General features: G+C 41.9%; 1 protein-coding gene and 1 long non-coding RNA gene across 2 annotated transcripts; both read left to right on the top strand.

Annotated features, from left to right (window-relative positions):
* Positions 1-82: 82 nt before the first annotated feature.
* Positions 83-7,456, top strand: LOC128794823 (uncharacterized). Its single transcript, XR_008433283.1, has 3 exons — positions 83-397; positions 5,399-5,588; positions 7,231-7,456. It is a non-coding gene; the product is annotated as an uncharacterized LOC128794823 (long non-coding RNA).
* Positions 7,457-12,708: 5,252 nt separating this feature from the next.
* On the top strand, positions 12,709-21,693 carry SBSPON (somatomedin B and thrombospondin type 1 domain containing). The gene is made up of 5 exons (XM_053951117.1): positions 12,709-13,001; positions 19,076-19,270; positions 19,841-19,931; positions 20,747-20,923; positions 21,576-21,693. Exons 1-5 carry the CDS (start codon positions 12,785-12,787, stop codon positions 21,691-21,693), a joined length of 798 nt encoding a protein of 265 aa, XP_053807092.1. The 5' UTR covers positions 12,709-12,784.
* Positions 21,694-21,774: the final 81 nt, after the last annotated feature.

The raw sequence follows: 21,774 nt of genomic DNA, 5'->3' as shown, positions 1-21,774 counted from the left end.
GTCGCGTTCCCATTGGTTGCCATGGTCCACGTCACCCGCACGTTGCCTGCCCCCATTGGGCGAGGGGGCTTCCGCCCTCGTCTGCCCGCCCCCTATAAAACGCCATGTGCCCCTTTGTTTGCCGCCATCTTGTCCACGTGGCACTAGGGAACGCTCTCTGCTCTCCACCACAGCACCACGCGGCAATAAACCTTCTCCAGCCGACCGCAAGGACAGGGTGTGCCTCCTTCGCCTCTTTACCTCCTCCCAGTGTTGGTTACACAACGCGGTAGCCCACGCGGAGGCTCAGCGCTAGAGCCTCCGAACCAGCGGCAGCTCCAGACTCCCGGGTGATACGCTGAGCCTAGCCGAGCTCCCCGAGCCGCCCGGGACTGGGAAAAAGAACGCAATGCTGCAAGTAAGAGCAAAATGGTAGTTTTTGCCTGTATTCTTTTGAAGGTAAGGATGTGTTGGAGGTCACTTCATCTTGAGGTCAAAATGGTAAGTAGGTAGTTCTGTAGCTCACACCAACATGAAAACTGTAAACATTTGCATAGAAGGTTGCAACATTCATAAAACCCCTTGTTAATTTTGACTGTCTGACAGAAAAAAGCCATTTACAGTCTTCTCTCTAGTATAGAAATCCTGTAGAGCCACCCAAATTGTGATAAAGCTTGTCAAACCACTCCAGGGAGCCACATAGTTTCCTTTTTAGTCAGACTTCAGGCTCTCCAGACTATCCAACAGTGCATCAGCTGTTGCAGAAATCTTTCCCTGACAGTGTGCTGCTGCAGCAGCACTATAGACCTGAGGTTCGCTGCTGTTGGCAGCTTTCATTTTCCATTTTATTTTTATTTAATAATAATTCAGTCCTATTAACAACCAAGCTGTCTCCTTGCCTTAGGAGTCAAGGAGAAGTTGGGATTGCCTTGTGCTATGTTTTGTCTATGTCCTCCACAGAGCCATGTATTACTCATTCAGGGGATCCGTTTAATCCCACTGCTTTAACTGAGCTGTGCAGGGCAGTATTGGGCTTATGCTTTTAAATATGTATAAAGAAGCTGAACACCATTTTTATAATTTTTTTTTGATTCAGTTCCTCACTGAGTGCCTGCTGATTTCAGTAGAGTAGTAGAAGTGATTAATCTGGTTTTTGTGTACCATAAGTCCTATTCTGTAAACAAATAAACATCTGTTTCAGGAAAGTGCTCACCACTTGTTTTATCAAGAAAGTTTTAAAGAGAATGTGAATTGATTTGTAAGGAGGTCAAGAAACCAAGTAACAAAACAAAGAAACAGGTTTTTTTCTTCCTTTAAAGTTTTGCAGAAATGCTTGCTGAAAATATCCACTTTAAGAAATAGGGGGGTTTTATCTCTAGAAAAACTGCAGCAAAATTTGCTTAAGGCCTTGTTCTTTGCAGCACAATCAGATGCTGCCTGTGGCATAACTTCCAAAGTTCCAAAATGATTTTCTTTTCCCCATAAACAATCAAGTCTCATTTTGTTTGAAGCATTTTATATCCTGTGCTAAAGAACTCATCTCATGCACACATTTAAACATGTACACACAGGAATGTGCTGGGAGATTTTTTTTTTCTCTCTGAGGCCAAAAAAAGGCAATGGTGGAGACTAAGTCTGAAGTCTCTTGATGCCAGTGATGGAGATTCAAAAGTTACTGGATAATCTCTGAGTCTCTGTATGAACATCTTAGATCAACTGAAAATGTGTCAAGACCTGTAATGTTTCCTAGAAACTTTAAAACCTCTGTGGATTAGGAAAACCATTCCCACAGCTTACTTGTCCCCATGGGCAAACACTGTCATCTCAAAATTGCATAACATATGGGACATTGCAAACAGTCTAGAGGCTCTAGGCTATTTCCTTCTAACAGTGTAATTTGGACATCATGACTATTAGATGGTTATTTTGATTTCATTCCTAGCTTTACCTTCATCATCAATCTTTGCAGAATAAGAAAATGAGACAGATCAGTTTTATACTTATCAGCTGATGCCCCTATAATTTTAGAAGATAGTTAATTTTGACACACTCTATTCCAGAAATTACATCCAGTCATAAAACATGGTTTTCTGTTAAGCCTGAGAAAAAATAAATAAGAGAGAAAAAAGAAAATAATTCTGCTAATAGTTTTGATAATATTTCCCAGTAGTTAGCATGTGAGAAATAGAAATGAGAATTGGCAATCCTGATACAATAATGACTGCAAACATAGCCCAGTGTTGAACTTCAGGTCAAGTAGGATTACAGAAATGAAGGAAAAAACAAGTAGGCTAAGAAACATACAACAAAATTTACCTACTAAAATTATACCCAAGTAGGAAAAAGCTGCTGTGTGTGATCGTGTTTGTGAAACCGATGCACTACCTTTCTCAAGCAAACAGATAATTATATTTTTCAATTCCAAATGCTCTGATCACTTACCCTGGGAGAAAATGTTTGTTGGAACTTGCTGCATTTCTAACAGACTTTTAATTATCCTACTGGGATGCAATTTACAGCCCACCTTTTAGGGTGAGTCTTGGAGGTGCAGTTCCCATTAACATTAATGATATGTGCATGCTGTGGAGATAGCTATAATCCCTTTGTAGATTAAACACTTGGTGCTGTCAAACATTTTACTAATGCTGTACAACTGAAGGCATTCAAAATGGGTGTAGGGCTTTCTTTTTTTTTCCATATGAGTGATTGCAGTATTTTTAATTGTTTTGGATGAACAAAAAGATCTCTCCAAGACTGATGTTGTCTTCCAGAAGGAATAGTCATGAATGGGTAGCCTGGTTAATGTAGGTGTTCTGAATCTTCAAAAGTCACACCAAAGAGTATCTACACTATATTCTCATTGGAGCTAATAAAGTTTAAGTGTATAAAAGCATAAAAATTTGAATTTTTCAATTTAATTTTACTATCAGATTGCTGGTGGCCCATTCTGTATTGATACACATTCAGTCAGCAGGAGGACAGTTCTGTGAGTTTCATGAGTGGTGGATAAAGCTGGAATGCGATCCCCTGAGAAAAGAAATTGCTCTGCTTTCTGAGATACAAGCTTCTCTGTGCACTAAGTGCAGTATATCTAGTTTTGCTCTCCAAGGATATAGTGCTAGCTGAACACAAAAATTATGTAAAAAATTTCAACATCAAATTTGTAGACATGCTCTGCTGGTCTACAATCAAATTAATGCACAGATAATTGTACAAAGAATTGATAAACATGTCTCAGACAGAGAGGCCTAACTGCAGGCATCCTCTGCCCTAGAGACCTCTGCTTTGTAGCTAAGCCAATATTGGAAGCCAGAGGGAGATAGAAATACAACTGTAGTACTCACACATTCAAGCTAGATAGCAAAATCAGACATTTAAGAGAAAGATACAAACAAATCAAGACACAATGTAGCTCTAAAGTTAACAAGCTTTTTATATATTATTCAGTTTAACCTTTTTATATATTATTCAGTTACACGTCTGACATGTACATTTAAACTAAGGGATACTGAGATAGATTCAAGGCCATGGATAAGTGGGTATCCCTGGTGGGAAAAGCCCTCACAGTTGTAGGCACTGGCTGTTCTGCTTCATTTGCTACAGGCAAAGCTGAGCTGACTCCTCTTGAGTTCAGTGCTCTACCTGCCCTTATCATACATTCACCCCAGCAGAATATAAAGCCTAGCCACATTGATGAGCTCTGTCTTCTTCCAACTATGCAGTGATAGTAACTAAGTCCAGACTTTCCTCATAAGCAGGGGGAGTCCAGGAGTCAGTTTCTACCATCTTAGAATCCATCTGAAGCATCCTTGAAGGAGATGAATTGTCACATTTGCATCCAAATTGCCACCTGCTGGCGTGTGATATAAAGAATAAAAGTTTCAAAAATGGCACAATAATAAATTTGTCTTGGGAAGAGTTTGGCTCAGGCTGCATAAACTATTTGTGCTCTTTAGCACTGTTCAATGTTTTATGAACCATCTGTATATTCTGGGTAATCTCCATTTTAGGTGACAAAGATGTACCCAGGATGCATCTACATCAGGCCAGGCTTGATGCTGTTATTACTGAAGTAAGAGCAAAAATACATGAACCCATCCTGAGTTCTGAATTGGAGCCAAATTCAACACCTCAGTAGAAAAAGATTATTTCTCACTCTTTGTCCCCAGTTGGCACTTTCACTTCCTCACCTCTACCTGCTGCCATTTGGGAAGAAGGCTCCTCTAAATAACTTTGATTTGAAAAAGCCTTTTGAAAAAAAGGAGAGCACATGCAGGTATTACATATCAGGAAGAAACCCAGATTATTTAAAAGCTATTTTATGAAGTGCATAGCACTCCAAAAATTTCTGAGCGTGTGAATTAGGCAAAACATGAAAAGGCAGATCTCTGTGTAAAATAACATATTTCCATGTAAATTACATGGAGTGATGCCAGCTCAGACTTGGGATTGACCTCTTATTTAAATATTATATTATTTGTTTTTAAAGCAATGCACGGGGTTTTGTGAGTGGAGCTGCAAAGCACTCAAGAATATTTACATTGCGGCAGGAGGGACTTTTGATTCTGTGATCACTGCCCCTGCCTGCACTCCAAGTTAGTGTTTCTATAAATAAGGATATAGCCCAAAAGAAAGAAGCACAGAATAGTCCTCTCAGTGAGGTAATCCACTCTCAGGCCCTTCATGTGCATTCCCCTGTGAGTCCAGGAGAGGCCACTTACCTCTGCAAGGACAGCCTTTAAAGAAGGGGATGGGAGTGTACCAGCTGAAAAGTCATTCAGGGCCTCTGCAGAAATTTTTTTCCCAAGCCAGCTGGCTGCCTCCAGCTGAACTGCCCACATGTCACAAACCCATCAGGTGCTGCAAGGGCAGTGAGTGCCCATGGCTGTTGAGACAGTGCCTGGACATGCCACAGACAGAAGCAGCCAAGTGGAGAAGGTGGTAGGAGGCAGTCTGGTGGGCAATGCAGTCCGAAGGACACCTGCAGGGAATTTCCTGAAAGAAGCCTTGAAATATTGGTGGTAATGGAGGGATCTTCCTACACTAGATCTTCCTCTTGATGCAAGCCTGCAAGGTTAACTGTTTATTGCCTGATGAGGCTCATTTTAACCACATGCACATACTGTGGTTCTGTGGCAGCTTAGTGGAAGGCTATTGCTATGAAGACAGGTTTGAGCACAAGAAAACCATGGTAACAACTGGACTAACTGCATTATTTCTGAGCTTCTCTCTACTACTGAGACACCTACACATCCCTGAGGACTTCAGGTCCTGGCCCTGGTACTTTCAGGCAGAAAAGGATACTCCAATCCTGTGGTATTGAATGACCAGAGTTGGCTGTGGCAGATCTAAAGCAGTTACCCCGGCCAAGCCAAGCTCTGAGGCTCATCCCCTTGCCCTCTCTTCTCTCTCCATGCAGCCCTGTCCCATTTTGGCTGAAGATCACCAGTGTATTACAGCAGGTTTGATAGTTATGCTGCTGGTAGGATCCAAGGATGGAAAGCTGAAAATACAGCTGGACGCATGAAAACACAACTACTGGGATTACTGTAGAATCTGGTGACTTGTCCATTATTTCTGGTCTCTAAACTAAAGCTCTTTCTGCAGAGGTCAGTGCATTAAATGGAATATTTTAGGGACTCAACCTGAAAAATGTTGCAAATGCCTGCTACTTGCAAAATAGAGCTACTTTAACTGCAAGGGAATTATCTGCCTCTGCAAGGGAATTATCTGGTGAAGTGTTAAAAGCTTGCATTGCACTGGTGACAGATTATGGGAGATAATATTTTTTTTCTCTCTTTCTGAAATTCTTGGTTTCTTTTGATGAAAATACTATCAGGACCCATTTCATATATGCAGCTAGGACAGGTTCTAAATTTGACGTGTCTTGCTTTTCTGGTCACCCTAGTGCTGGATAAACTTTCACAGGTGTGTTTAAAAACCTGAGTAATAGTTATCTTTAAAAAAAATGCAAGTCTGTACATTGGAGTGACTTATTTTGGTAGATTTTATGGGTCTTTTTGGTAAATAGATATGCTTCTTTTTAATTAGGCAAAATCAAAGAATGCAGTAGTATTTGGAGTATAGGAAGCACTTGGTTCTTTGGATGAACTCTTAATTTCCTGTGGATTTCTCCTCTGATTCCCATTATGGATAATACTTCCATACAGATAAGCTCTACCCTGGTAATGGAGCCCTCATCACATTAGAGGAATTTAATTACTGACTAGTGTGCGATGGGGCTTTGGGCAACCATGAAGAAAATGGTAAAGACTGAGCTTGATTTGAAATTCTGAATGGAACTGATATGGCTGGGCTTCACATTTTGTCTCTCAGCTGAGACTGTTGCATATGAAGGAGTATTTTCTATTTCTTCCAGGCTGAATTAGTGGGTCACAAATGCTTGCTGCACCTTTACCTGCTTGGTGCACACAGGTGTGTGGACACATAAGGGTAGATCTCAGTGCAGCTAATCTGTCTACAATGCAAGGACTTTAAAATCTCTTAGAGCTGATTAGATGAGTTACAAAGAGGTGCCTTATCAAACATCACATTTGCCTAAGTCATCATCTGACTGAAAAGTATAATTCGTTCAACAAGATATGCATGGAATTTGTATGGAAAAAAAATCAGAATGATCTAGATTCTAGCTGTGTGTGGTTTAGAGTACTCCTCTGCAGCTTGAGAGACAAAATCTGCCCTGTGCACTGACACAACTTTATTCACTTACATGAAGTGACATGGCTGTAACTAATTGGACTAAGCAGGCAAACTTTCACTGCACACAGCCAAAGATAAACTGGCTCCAAATATTTCTCCCTGAAAATAATTTCATGGTACCTAGCCTCATTTTAGTCTGAACAATACATTTCTGTCTCCAGACACTAAAAATAGTTCACGTACTAATTAAAAAAAAACAAGCTGTGACAGAAAACAATAAAGGCAAGGAAATGGGAGAGCATTTTTACATAGCCAGCAGCTTTCCTGGCACCATTTCTAGCTATGAAGAGGGTTATTAGCAAGCCCAGAATTATATAAACAATTCCCTCTGCCAGCCAGTGTACATCAGAATCATCATTTATTTTCAAATTATTCAAGTCAGCAGAATTCATCTTTTCATCAGTCCAGTGGAAAGATTGGCAGAGGTTCTCAAAAGTGGGATTATGATAAGAAAAAAATTACTCTTTCTCTCAACAGTTCAGTGCCCTAATTTCATAAACTCATAGTTATTCCTGCTTTCTTCATTGACAGAAATATGTGTTTTATTCCTGCTAGCAAAGCATGCTCATCAGCTGCAGGAGTGGGAGCTGCATTCTTCTCTGCAAAATGCACCATCATCAAAATCATCCAATAACTCCAAGATGAAGAATCTTTGCTACTGGATGTGATAAATGAGAAAGAAAGAAACTGACTGAACTGACTGAGTTTTGGACTATGCTAGTACTGATTATAGTTTTAAACAGCAGGGAAAATCTGATCTGGATTTAATGAGAAATAAACAGTCTTAGCTGTTTTGCATGAATTTTAATAGTGAATTTGAGGATGAGCTATTCGTGTCTTTGGCTTTATATGCTGACAAAAAAGGAGCTGATTGGGCTAATGTTTTCTCTAGATGTGGCAGAATAACGTGGCTGCTCAGAGGTAGTGCATGGAGAGGCCAGTGACTGCAGCATGCAGCTCAGAGTGAGGGAGCTGAGCCTCGGAGCCCTCCGGCACACTGGGAGGCCCCAGCTCAGTAAATCCTTCAGGACTGCACAACCTGGAACAAGTGAACAGTCCTGTGGTGGTGTTACTATGTGCCTTGGGTTATGCAAGTGCTTAAGTGTTTTGCTGGATAGGTGCCCTAATCTCTCAGTATCTTTTTATCCTGTCTTTAAAACGGTAATAACTATTCCTACATCAGGAAGGAAAATAATTTATTTAGTCGTGATTGCAGAAAAGAGGAGGTATGTAAATACTAAAGAAGATAACCCTGAAGCAGGGGAAACATGAAAGTGTGTGGAATAACATCCTGGGATGCTTATTTGGTAAGAGGCAGTTCTGTTTCGGAAAGTGTTAAACCGCCACCCTCTCATACTCTGGCTGATCATGTGCCTTTAAAATGTAAAACTACCTGGAAAACCCTGCAAGGAGATAGCTAACAAACAGGAGTCAAGTGGACTGTGTTCCTTGCACATTATGAATAGATGCCTTCACATCTCAGCAAAGCCTTTGAAAGCACAAGTGTCCTATTTGGCCTGAAGAGCCAGAACAGATTGTCTGAATAACAGGCTAACTTTCCAGGATCAGGAGCTTAAAAACACACCACTGGTTCTTCAAAAAGAGCCAGGTACTCAGCATGTTCCCTTATGAGTGACTCCTGGGGGAATATTGTTCTCAAAATTACTAAGACAAATGAAAACTGGAACATCAGTAACACTTCTAGATTATACAGCATTTAGAATTAAGATTAAATAAAAACTAACATAAGAAAATGTACTTATTAATGCAATACTACTATTCCATAAGCCAGAGGCTGTTAATTCAGACAGGAGATGTAGATGTAACCTGATAGAGGAAGGGGAATGTTCTACCATGTGCACCAGCTGAGCCAGTGTCATCTTTAACTGCTGCTGGTGGAGAGAGTCCCGCAGCCTTTTGCCCATTCTGCCCTGGGTTACCTCCCCTTCCTCATGCTGGCTCAGGTGCTCCATTTCCTTTTGGTTCCTTGAATCTGAAAATGAGAAATTCAGGGGAAAAGACAGAACAAGGGTGTCTTCCAGTCCTTACATGCTTAGGCTGGACACACAGATTTGCCTTTTTTGCATGGAAGTTCAACAGCAGCTCTCTATTCACCACACTGCTTGGACATTTCTTCAATAACATACAGGGAGGATGAAGGCCTTTAAAAATCAGCTAAAAATATCCTGATAGATAGTTCTTCTGTATTTCCATTAACCTCTCCAATTCAAGCAATTTTGTGCATCATTACCAACTCCAACCAAAATCAATGGTTGTAATTGAGACACAGCAAGCCAATGCATCTCCCATGACCCATGACAGGCTTGTACCTGACAGGACTGCCAAGGCAAAGTGGATGCACAGCAAATGACCTCCCTCAAATACAGCCAGGCATTCAGCCTGCTCTCTTAGGGGTGATTCAGTGGAGAACAAGGTAGTCACTCAAATAGCATAGTGCTTTCTGTATAACATCATGGGCCATGAAACTATAGAAACCCTGTTTCACGTATCCTCTACTGTGTTTCTATACTGGTTGATCATTAGCAAAGACAAAATACTCCTCATTTCTCTTACATACAAAATGTTGTTATTGCTTTAAGCTGTCAGCTACACTAGTAAACACTGTGATTTGGTTATCCACTTTAGCAGGGATTATTTCTTATCAGGAGAAAGTCTACTTTTCCAGAACAAGGGGAACAAAGGCCACATATGACAAATCAAGTTGTAGCTGACTGTGGGGCTCTTGGGAAGCATGGCCCTGTGTAGCAGGATAGAGACAGCCTGTAGCCTTTGTAGTTACATCAGTCACCATGTTGTCTCAATATAAAATGCAAGCAGGTTGGTTTCAGAAGGGTATTTCTCTCAAATAAATAAAGCTGTGTGCAAACATGAGTCTGAAAGAAAAAGAAATGCCCTGCGGGATTTTTGAAGTCCCCTCAGTTTTATGCCATTGGATTAACCTCCTAGCAGCAAAGAAAAATTAGCTCTATTTGTGCAAGTTTGGACCTTCCAGAGAGTTTGCTTGTGAGGAGGTGTGGTCATGTGGAATGCTGCTGGCTGACAGACAATATATTTGAAAAAAGACTTTGAAGTTGAGTTGAATAGACCTTACATCAGGTACTCAGAATCACTGCAGTTGTAAGTTCAACTTGAAAAAATAAGAAAGGTATCTTAGTATCAAACATATATTTTGTACCTAGTCTGAAGCTTTTCCCACTTGCAGGTGCTTTCAGTCTTCTACCTACTGTTATGGGTAGATATGTGCCACAGGAATGGATGGAGAGTAAAAGCTTGGCTCTGCTTTACATTCTTTATATAGAGAAAGCATAAACAATCATGGTAAATAATACTACTGGTAAGCATGATAAATAACAGAGACCAACTCTCATTCTAATTTACTGTTGGAACACACTTGGCTCGTTTTGTATTTGTGGTATTTTAAACCAGGGAGAACTCCATGTAAGGCAATGGGGACACTTGGATTGGAAATAAAACAATGGAATAAAACTCATTGGAACCGTACACATGTTTGAAAAATTAGTTGAAAAGAAATGTTCACAGTCTTGGTTTCTTTTTCCCTCTTACCATATTATACTGCAGTTACATGTTCTAGTTTGGGAATCTGAATTTAGAGATTCCAAAGCTAAAATAGGGCAGAAATGGAGAAAAAAATGGCTGACAACTTGAGCTCGATCATGGTTTTCAAAATCTCAGAGCCAACAACAACACCTGTTTTTGAGAGGACTACAATACAGTCCTTAGATTTCTGCTCACCTCTGGGATTAAGAAGTATTTTGGCATGAAGTGCACATGTGGAACAGATGCCTGATGACCTCTGCTCCATGCAATGCTCTTCTGTAGCTTACAAGAAAGAACAAGGACTCTGCATGTTCCCTAAGCTTACCTACATATAAGTTCTAAATCTCTGCTTTTCTTGTAAAGTTATTTGCATGACAAAAAGATAACCAACAACAGGTACTTTGCAACACCTACTTTCTATGCACCATCTCATGTCACACTGGAAAGAAATCTCTGCCTATTTTGATGGAATTGCCTGTGAGGGTTTCTACGCTGAGTCATTGCCGAGAGCACATCACTGTGTTTCTTTGCCCTTCTTAGTTACCTAGTGCTACTCCCAATAGAAAGGAATTAACTAAAAGAAAAAACCCAAAGTATTTGCTGGAACAAACTAGGTGAGCTTGTTCTCTTCTTAAATGAAGATTTTTTTTTTTCCTGGTTGCTCTAAAGAATCTGCTTTACTCTGTCCAGTAGAAATTATAACGTTTTTCATTTGTATTCTGTTTTCTTTTACTAGACTATTGCAGACATATTTTCTTGTTTTTTTCTGTAAACATATCCACTAAGAGAAAGCCCCTCTTTGACCTGTTCTGGACTCATCCAAGTTTTATTGACTCATCCTTTCAGCATAAGTCATCTGCACACGATTTATCCACCTACAAAGATAGTTTCTAGTACTATTTGCCTCTAGTAATATTTTGCCTCTCAGGTGAAGCACAGGAATACAATAAAGGAAAGGGAAACATAAAGAGGCATTCCTTCTCTCACACTGCTTTTACCAAGGCAGGCTGCAAGTCTTGTTCTCCTCTCGCCCACCACAAGAACTCCCCCCACATTTGCTATTCAGGGGTTCAAGTTTTAGGCTGGCAGAATGCCAGTAAATTCATTAGTGGCACACTGGATAACAGAACAGACCCAGTCCTCAGGGATTTAAACAACATTTTAACAATAATGTTTGATGGCTAGAAGAAATTAAACTCTGTCTGGCCTGAGCTGTCTCAGGGGGTCCAAGTACCCACACGTAGTAGATAATATAATAAACTGTTACCTCCCCTCATAGGCAGCTTTGGGAGACCAGATGTCTCTTGCTTTAGTAGCTATCTGCAAATTGAAGTGTGCAAAGCTAACATATTTTTGCAGTCACCTCACTACTTACTTTTGGGATTTGACTTTTGGCTAAAATTATCAGGTTCCATTAATCCTGAAAATCTCTTAGCACTGAAGTGAACTGAAAACCAGAATCCAAACCAAGAGGTTTGGAGGTTACTAAGAAGTTACTTGGGAATCCACCTCACTTTTCTTGTGCACCTGCAAGTACAGCTTCTTTTGTTTGTTCTGGAAACAAACGATAACAACAAAAAAAGAACAAAAATGAAAAACGTAACACACACAAACGCTGTGTAGGACATGCCCTGAGATGGGAAAGCACCTGTTCCAATAAACCATGGCTAGTGGCACCTGGTCATTCCCACCCACGGCTGTGTGGTGATGGCCGGTGATGCTCTGGGACAGCTTTGGGGGTCACTGTGATGTCAGTCACCACTGTACACGATGTGGCTGGGCCGTTCACAGCTGTGCAGGACACTGCTGGTTGGGACGTGCAGATCAGTCCTGTGCAGGACACGGCTGCGTGACACCACTGTGAAGGACGCTGCTCTGTGGCTCATCACTGCATGGGACACTGCTGTTGTGCAGGGCGTGGCTCTGTGGGAGGCACATCACCAGGCATTGCTGTGGGGGGGTCACTGAGTGTGGGACACTGCTGAGGGGGACATTGCTGTAAGGGTCGTCACTTAGACGACCTGCCATGAGGAGGTCATTGAAGGTCATCACCGTGTAAGTCCCTGCAGTGTGGGACATGGTTCCTGCTGTGCAGGACATCCTGATACAGAACATCTCTGTGTGGGACATCGCCAGCTGTCCTGCCATGCCGATCCCGCGGGAAACACCCAACCCCTGGCAGGACACCCCCGGGGACACGTACCTGCCCCAGCTGCCGCTGCCCTCGCACCCCGAAGCTTTGCCGCGGCAGCTGTGCCGCTGCCCGACCGGGCACGGCAGGGCCGGGCCGCGCCGGGCCGCCCCCCGCCCCCGCCGGGCTCCCGCCCGGCCCGCCCCGCTCCGCTCCGCCGGGGGCTGGCGGCGGCCGCAGCGCGCAGCAGTGGCGGGGCCCGCACGTCGGGGCGGCGCGGCGGTGGCTGGTGTGGCGGTGGCCGGTGTGGCAGTGGCCGGTGTGGCGGTGGCCGGTGTGGCGGTGGCCGGTGTGGCGGTGGCCGGTGTGGCGGTGATGGGCAGCACGGCGCTGTCGGGAGCGCTGTGGCTGGGGCTGCTGTGGGCCGGGAGCGGAGCCGGGGGCAGCTGCCAAGGAAAGTGTTGCCAGGGCCGGGATGCCGCCTGCGTCGGCGAGGGATGGAGGGAGGGAGGTGGCTACGGGACCTGCTACTGCGACGGAGGCTGCCGGCGAGCCGGAGACTGCTGCCACGACCACGGCCAGGTGTGCCCGGGTAGGTGCGTCCGCCCCCGGCCCCGGCGAGCGGGGCGCGGCGGAGGGCGGCAGGCGGGACCCCGCTTCCTCGGCCCTCTGTCCGGGGACGGGAGCTGCCTGCCGGGGCTTCGCGGCGTGGAGGTTTCGCTGGGTTCGTGCGGGCACGGGCTCAGGGCTGCGAGAAGGGCAGATTCCTCCCTCCCCAGCCCCGCGGCGAGGGCATGAGCACAGGCTGGGGCAGCGGCAGGCTCGCTCAGGGAGACAGAGACTTTTCTCTCACTAGAGAGAAAAGGTTTCCGGATCAGCTGTGGTACAGTGACAGTCTGAAGTTATTTTACATCTAAAATATTATGTTACTTACTTTTCACTCAGGCAAGTCCCAAACACGGGTTGATTGCATGGGGCATGTCCGATTGCAGAGACAGCAGGGAGATTAATTTAGCACCGTCTGTGTCTCTCAGCTGATTCTTCACATCCTGACAAATAAAATTCAATTAAATAATTGGGGAAGTCCCCACTGTGAGGTTTTGTCTGGGAGCATGAATCTGCAGGAATTTTTACTGTGAAGGCAAAGGCTTAAAAATAAACGTAGGAGCATGAGTGAGAGGGTGCTCTGCCAGCCCTCGGGGGATGGCAAGGCTTCCCAGTGAGCAATGGCAAGGAGGGAAAAGTAGCCCAGCTCTACCAATCTGAGTATTTGCTTCGTAGGTATTCACAGTGCCTCTTTCTGTGGGATTTCTACCCTTTGCAGTCTTCACCATTTGACTGACCTCTCTGTGCCTGGGATGCAGGACACAGACCTTGCTTTGCAGGTGCAGTACTAATATTTGGTCAGCTTAATGTCTCTTCCTAGCTGGCTGGATGCACGCCAGCAAGTCATGAGCCTCTGCTGCACAGTGCTGCTAATTAGGGTGTATTTAGCAGGCTCAGTGCCATGCTGACATAGCCACATAGCTTTGGGACCCAAGTTGGCTTACATCTGCCCGGATTGGGAAGGTGGAGTTCAACTCTCAGATCGTGTAGACCCATCCTAAAGGATGTAAAAACTGCACAGAAGAACTCAGCAGAGAAGAACTGTGACCCCAGGCCTCTAGAAGGAACATGGTCAGCTCTCCCACAGTTAAATAATCTCCTCAGAGTAACAGAAGGGAAAAAAATGCACCACGAAGTCAGACAGAAGGTAGCATTTTTGAAATTAGCATTTTAAAAATAGATGGTTCTTTCATTCAGGAAAGTCAGTAGAGGAAGAACTGGCAAGATGCTTGTCATACAGCCACAGCATATTGCATCTTTTTAGTAAATCAAATAATTTTTAATATTCAAACATAAAAGGAGAGATCTAATAAACATGCATAGTGATAGCATGAAAACTGAGCTGAAATCCTTCAAAAAGAAGCTCAAGATTGTGCTTGAGAAGTTCTAGTTTAAACACTTTCATTACCATGACTTCTGGGGTGACTTCTGGCACCTGATGATGCCCTGCTGTTATCAAGGTGGTATTTTTTGTCTTGGGCTCAGTGGTGATTGCCTCAAAAGGCATTGCATGTCTACAATGCACACCACTCTTGTACCCTGTGTGGGCAGTGGGTGCCCTAGATCCAGTCAGGAAAATGGACTTTCAGTGGAGTTTCCCTGTCTCACTGTCTCTCCTGCACCAGAGCTGGAATTTGCCAGTCTTTGGTGGCCCAGTTCAGGAAGCTAAACACACAGGAAACTATTTCTGTTTTCTCTATTGCCTGTTTCTGCCTGGTTTGACTCCCTGCACTGCCTCGCTGCCCTGCTGTTGTGCGAGTACCATTGCAAACACAAACAGAGGGAGCAGCACATTTTGCATTCATGGGTGTAACATGGGAAGGCAAAATTTTGGCACCCTGGCAAGGTGGTCCTAGAATTCACACATCCAAAATTCTAAATTTACAAGAAGTTGTTCTTTTAAAGGCAAATGATCATATATACTCTCTATGGCAAGTAGTCATTTACTTGGATTCTGTATAAACAGAAATTCTAAATAGTTCCACTGGAAGTTTTTTTTTCAATTTACACAAGTATGGCTGAAAATTTTAGAGTCTTTTTTGTTCCTATTGGATGTTGAGGTCTCCCCACTGAGTCTTGCTAAAATGTTTAATGACACTAGGGGTGTTCACTGGCATAGTTCACTGTTTTGAATGTAGAGTTCAAAACTTTAAGGTGAAGAAAGGTGATCAATAGTTCTCATGCTACTGCTTGTTTGTCAGCCTGTTCACAACTCATGATTTCAGTACCTGCAGAAATGACATTTCATCCTTTGAGGAAAGTGTGAAGTGCCTCAACTGTAAGTAATCAAGAGATGCTAGGATGGAAGAGATGTTAGGAATCACCCAAAAACAATGCTCCACAATAAAAGAAACCACTAAAAGAATGAACATCCTAAAGCTGCCAGTGGCAGGGTTAAATTCTGTGATGTCCAAAAATCATTGTAGGTTTGGTACTTTATAAATAGATGGCTCAGCAGAAGTTTGTGGACTGCTGAACCCAAGTTCAAGAGTTTTTAAATAAATTTCTTATAGTTCTAACACTGAAGAATATTTTTGAATAAATGAAGAATATTTTTGAAGAATATTTTTGTACATAGCATTTTAAACAGGAACTACTGTCGAATGAGAAAGCCTGAGAAAAGAATCAGCTTGCCATTTGAATCAAAGTGGTTACTCTGGGAAAATCTAGAGATCCTTATATATTACAATATATGTTGTACAACAAACATACTACAATCCTCTGTTTTTCTTTTTCCAGAGATGGGAAAAAATTAAATAGAGTTTCACTCAGAAATAAGGATCTATGTTTCATAGTGCTGCAAATGGAAGACAAAACCAAAGTTTTGGCTACTTGAGCTGTCTTTCATAAGATAGCAATGTAATTTTTCTCTGTTTTTTTTTTTTTTTTTTTTTAATTTCAAGTGTTGCATTAGCTGCCACATTTTGGTAGGTACCTGAGGACAAATCCCTTCCTTCAGTTTCCTTTGACTTGCATCCTCCTCATTGTTTCAATGAATCATCATTTAACATCGTTGTGTTAATCAAGCTGAGCAAATAGCAACACAGAATGGGATCCATAAAGATGTAGATATGGGTCCCTGTTACTTCTTTTTGTGTGTCAAGTGATGGCACCATTCCTTTTATGTCAGCTCATGGATCCAGTCTCTGTCATGCTGAGGAATTTGACATCTTTCTAACAAGGCACAAAATCGATCTACTGTCCCTTAATAGTTTTTGGGTACTGACTGCAACAGTGACATTATTATCCCACTGCCTAAATTCCATTCTTGCAACACAATATTCTTATTTTTCCACATGACTAGGGCAATTCATCCTTCTTATTCTAAATCTTGAAAACCGTAAAATTACCATGTATTTCTGCAGATGACCAATATTTAACTGTCAGCTTGGTTTGATTCCAGTAAGATATGAAGTCATCACTTTATTTGCTATGCACTTAGTCCCTTTGGGAGTTTCTTAATGGAAAATTTGATGTTAGACTTGATGTTATCTGCATATCAAGGTGCTAATATGGGATTAAAGTTCTGTGGAAATTTTTATTTATGCAGGTCATTCATACAGCCAGCTTGGAAGAGAATAATAGATAAGGAAACAGTCTAGATAGACACTTACTATACTTTGGTTACTTGGGTAGAACTAAGATGTGTGATCAGCCATTGAAGTCTGAGCTTGTACCATAAAATCTAGTGGAGTCAAGGATTGTGTTTGGACCCTGCAGTCAGGTGGCAAAGACTGTGAGGTCCATACTGCATTTAGCACTTGTCCTGGCTATCTCATGGTGGGGTCTAAGACATTTTAACTATGACTGGTTTTCTTTTCTAGTTCACAGTTCTTGGAACAAAAGTTCTTGGGGCTGTACTGCAACGTGTCAGTGTGGTGCCTTCACAGCCACAGAGGTTGTGTCATGTACTTTGGGGTACCTGGATGTGTGTGACGGCAGTGCCTGGTGGTGCAGTGTGAGGTGTCTGCATGTGGCAAAGGGGGCTTTTTCTGCAATTTTCTAGTACTGTTCTACAAATTATACTCAGGAGCTGTCTGGGAAAGTGTTTATCAGTAAGTAGAAGAAAAAAACAGGATTCTAATTGTTGAGCAGGATGGACAACTGGTGGCCCAATACTCAGGCAACCCTGTGGTTCTGTTTCAGTGGAATTCCTTAGGGCATGGGATGCAGCATCCTCAGCCACAATACACCTGGTGCTGTCAGGGCACTCAAAAGTGAGCGAGTTTGGTCAGAACAGCTGGTGCACAGTGAGAACAGAGGAAGGGAATTTTAGTGAAGTGGTAAGGACATCTGCCAAGTAGCCTCTTTCAGAGGTTTTATCTGCTTTATTATATTGGTAGTAGTCCAAGAAATTAGAGATGTAATGACAGAGCAAACACTGCAATTTCTATGTTTTATGAGAAGAGTCACAAACCCCAAGGAGGTTATCACATTCTATTCTCTCTTCCCAGTGTCTTGTACTGGCAGAATCCCAGAGGGCATAAAATATTTTCCTGAAAGACTAATTTGGTCCCATCCCTTTCCTTCAACAGTGATACAAGGATGTAACTAAGGGTTAAGCTGTAAAGCTTCTTGGGGATTTAAATTGTAATCCAGAAATGCAGAAAAAAAATAGAAAGCATATGATATGTTCTATTACAAGCTAATGAGAAATAGTACACCTGAGAAATTAAAATTTTTATTTCACTAGATAATGAGAAGCATGACCCAAAACAATCCAGAACCAATTTAAGACAGCCCACTTAAGGTAGCCCATTTAAGCTGATAATGTGTCTTTTGTACCATTCTCTAACCTGGAGCCCCTACTGGGTGGCATCCAGGAAAGAAGGCTACTTGGAATGGATGACTAGTCAGATTAAATGTCCTTGTAGGGCACAAATTGAGGACGACTTGTGTAGGGAAATGATTGCTTATCCTTCCACTTGATGGATGCCCATGTGTGAGACATTTTTCTTATCTGCTCTTTCATGTTCCTCCTGCCACGGCTGTGCAGATTTGAAGCTCCCAAGTGGAGGGATTGTTTGTTCCATCAGTGAGCATCCAGAGATCATCTTAATCCAACTCCTGAGGGCTCAGCCTGCAGTGAAGCTTTGAAAAGCTGTAGTATTCATTCTAACTGCTAGGGAAAGGGAAAATTTTAGGTTATACAGTTTTCGAAAACAGGGACTTGGCGTTCCTGGAGATGAGGCTGAGGAAAGCAGTTTCATGGAGATGTAAAATGGCTGTGTGTTCTTTACAGTAAAGTTCTTTACTTTAATGGAAAAATAAAGGGAAGACTTCTGTGTTATGTAGCTTCTCACTCAGAAATAATGTATCTATCACCTGTTTTTGTATTCTGGGAATGACACTGCAAAACCTTTTTTTCCCTGCCTGAGAGAAATGCAGTTCCTTATGATTCAAAGTTTACTTTAAAAATAATGGTACTTTCCCCAGAATTTTTGGCTAAGTTCAGAGGAAGTTTGTGATCCATGAGAACTGAAATTCAAATATCCAGTGGACTGTTCTGTAGTTGGAAATGAGCAGGACCTGTGTTAAAACAGGACCTGTGTTAAAAAAGTTGTGGCACTGGATACAGTTCAGTGTTGAAGAAAAAGGAGCTAGAAATTGATCTGAAGGGAATCAATTGTGCTACTGCTTAATGTTCCAGCCTTTAAACAAAATCTAGTGGTGCAGGAACTGCTAAGGAAGGACAGACCAGTCTGATGTAGATAATCCATGAACTAGTCTTCTTTGAGGCTAATGCTTTATGCTTCAGAAGAGGGTACAGAAGAACCCCACAGCTGTAGTGAAAAGTTTTGATGAGGGGCTCTTTCTTTGTGGACAAGGGATGGAATAGGGACCCAAGCATTGCAGGCAGGTTTGAATTTTCAATTTGAGTGTGCAAAATCCTGGAAGAGCGTTCAAACCCATATAAATAAAATAAGAAAAGAGAAAGTAAAAAAAAACCAAAACAAACAAAAAGCCCCTCAATATAATCTTGTTATCTCAAGCTTCTGAAAGCAATTAGGATAAAACAGAATTCTTGACTACTAATAATGTTTTCATACTGCTTTGCAGCTATTCCCTGTGTTGTGGGGGAGTGGAGTCATTGGAGTGGCTGTGCAGAACAATGTCATCCTGGGTTGCGGATCCGTAGGCGCTATGTTCAGCAGGAACCTAAAAATGGTGGGGAGCCATGTCCAGCTCTGGAGGAGAAGGCTGGCTGCCTGGAATACCTGACTTACCAGGGGGAGGACTGCGGCCATGAACATGGTACTCTCAAATTCATCTCTCTGCTGTATATTGTGTCCATCACGGCCATCATAAATTTTACTGATGTCAATGAACAGCAAAAAACCAAGCATCTATCTGCAGTTAGCTGGTTAAAATTTTAATTTAGAACTTTACTTTCTACTGCCATAGTACTTTTTATTCAATAATTTGTTTTCCTACTCTGGCATTTCTTAATTTTCTATTAAGCAAACAATTAAGCTGCTTGCATTCCTTCAGTTAGATGCAAGTATCAAATTATCTCCATGCGAAGTTAGAACACAAATTCAGTATGAAACAGGAAACAGTACTCCTTGTGGGATTCCAGTACATCCTATTTCCTCACTGTCTAGATGGTATGCGTTATTAGATATTTTTGTTCTGAATAAAGAGAGAGCTTAGCTGTAGGGAATGGGGTTGAGGTCCAATGTTGCCAATATTTTATCACTTTTTCGATAAAGTGAGCCAGCATTGCCATCCACAAGCTCCTGATTCATTCACCCACTGTTACAGTAATTGAAATATGACTCAGCTGTGCCTTGCTGTTTTACCATAACTGTTTTTTTCCCTCAGTCCCTGCTTTCATAACTACCTCTGAATACGGTAAAGAAAGAAAAAGACGAGCAGCATCTTCTCTCTGGCCTTCAGACAAAGAAGCAGCAGGGTAATCTATTTATCATATGTATGTGGGTCATCTTGTTCAGTAGAAAACAGCTGTATACAGAGAAAGATGTAATTAAATTTGCAATAATTAAACAATAAACTATAGCTTGTACTGGTTTTCTCTCCCGCAGTTTATTTGCATGTTCTAGATATTGTGTATTACTTGCTAATTGTCCTGAATTAGACACTGGGATCATGGCAAATCTGATGATAGCTGCTTTTGAAAGCCAGCAGTAAACAATGCTAAAACAAAGCTGAATGTAAGTGTAAGTCTGAGAAATTAGATGTAGGTCTCTGAACAATGTGGGCTGAATGGGATTGGTGTCAAGAGACCTTTTTTTTGAACTATTTGACACAAAACGGTAAGAAATTTTGTTTAGTTACCAGTAGAGATGGTAATGAAGTTTAAATTAGGTTATTACTGGGTCTGTAATGCTCATAATGCTTGGTCCTGTGCTATTTTTCCTAGAACAATAAAACTCATTGATATTCTTAAAGTCTCTTTTCCATTTTCTTTCAGCAGCATAGAAGAAAAAATATGGGTTACTGAGATCTGTTTTTCAAAATAATTTAATATAGAACACTACCAGAAAGTGAGATTATACATAAAACACTGGAATGGGACATAGAATGAGAAATAGTTTACATAACGTTTTTAAGAGTCCACTGATTGGGTTAGGGTCAGAAAGAGATTTGTTAGCAACGATGAGGTCTAACTTGCATTTCACAAACACCACACGATATGTAAGTCCATTCAAAGGGCCTACTTAGTTCATGCTTTATCTCTCATAATTTGGTTCTTTTCCTTCTGAGTAGATACTGCGTGGAGTTCAGGACGGAATCCCTTTCCCAGCACTGTGCTTTGGAGACGCGTCCATACGCACGCTGGATGCAGTACCTGCGCGAGGGACACACGGTGTGCGTCGCCTGCCAGCCCCCAGCCATGAGCACGGCCACGCAGCGCTGCTCCGGAGACGGCCACAACGCACACGGGTAAACCAAAACCCAGCACAGGAGTTTATACTTCTCAAAATCTCATTAAAAGCTGTATTTATTGTGCCTAAAAACTGGAACAGCTCAAATTGTTTGTAGAGGTCAGAAGGTTTTATCCTTTCACTTGACACAGAAATTGCTTTTGAAACCTAGATAAAATTGGGAAGTCATTTCAATATAAGAGTTTAATGCTTTATTCACTATTGTGAAGAAGTGATGGAATATGTGTAGTGGAAGAGGACTTTTTACAGCTATGGGCACTTTTACTTAAAAAGGGTATTTCCTGCCATAGTCCAAATCTGATTGCAGATTTAACAGTGGTGGATTGGTCCTCCCCTCAAGCATATATACCTGGTTTTTAGAAAAGTAATTGTGAAAGTAGATATTTATTATTCAGAACTGATTTTTATTTGATCCATACATTTATTAATATGCATACTACTTAATACCTGTGCAACCTGCTACTCAACCTACCATCCTGGATATTCCACTTAGGAATATGTTTGTTCCAGAAAGCATTTTAAAAGCTGAATGAATTTAATAGTCTTACATGAAACAAATACAATCTTCTGGCATTTTATACAACACAATCCAGTAATACTAAATACACAGCTTTTACTCTTCTAATTTTATATTTATTGTCTCATTTCAGAGATAAAATCTTACACTGGGAAGCAATTGGCAACTCTCAGTGCCAAGGAACCTGGAAGAAAATCCGGCAACTGGAACACTGTTCCTGTCCCCTGGTGCATAGTTTCATTTTTACATAAAATTTAAAATTGCAACAAAAAGACTAAGAAAATTAACACCAATGCCAAGAAACCTATATATTTCTGCTGCATTTTCTGGAG

Source organism: Vidua chalybeata, chromosome 1, assembly GCF_026979565.1.
Source record: "Vidua chalybeata isolate OUT-0048 chromosome 1, bVidCha1 merged haplotype, whole genome shotgun sequence".
Lineage (NCBI taxonomy): Eukaryota > Metazoa > Chordata > Aves > Passeriformes > Viduidae > Vidua > Vidua chalybeata.
This window is presented reverse-complemented; position numbering and strand designations above follow the sequence as displayed.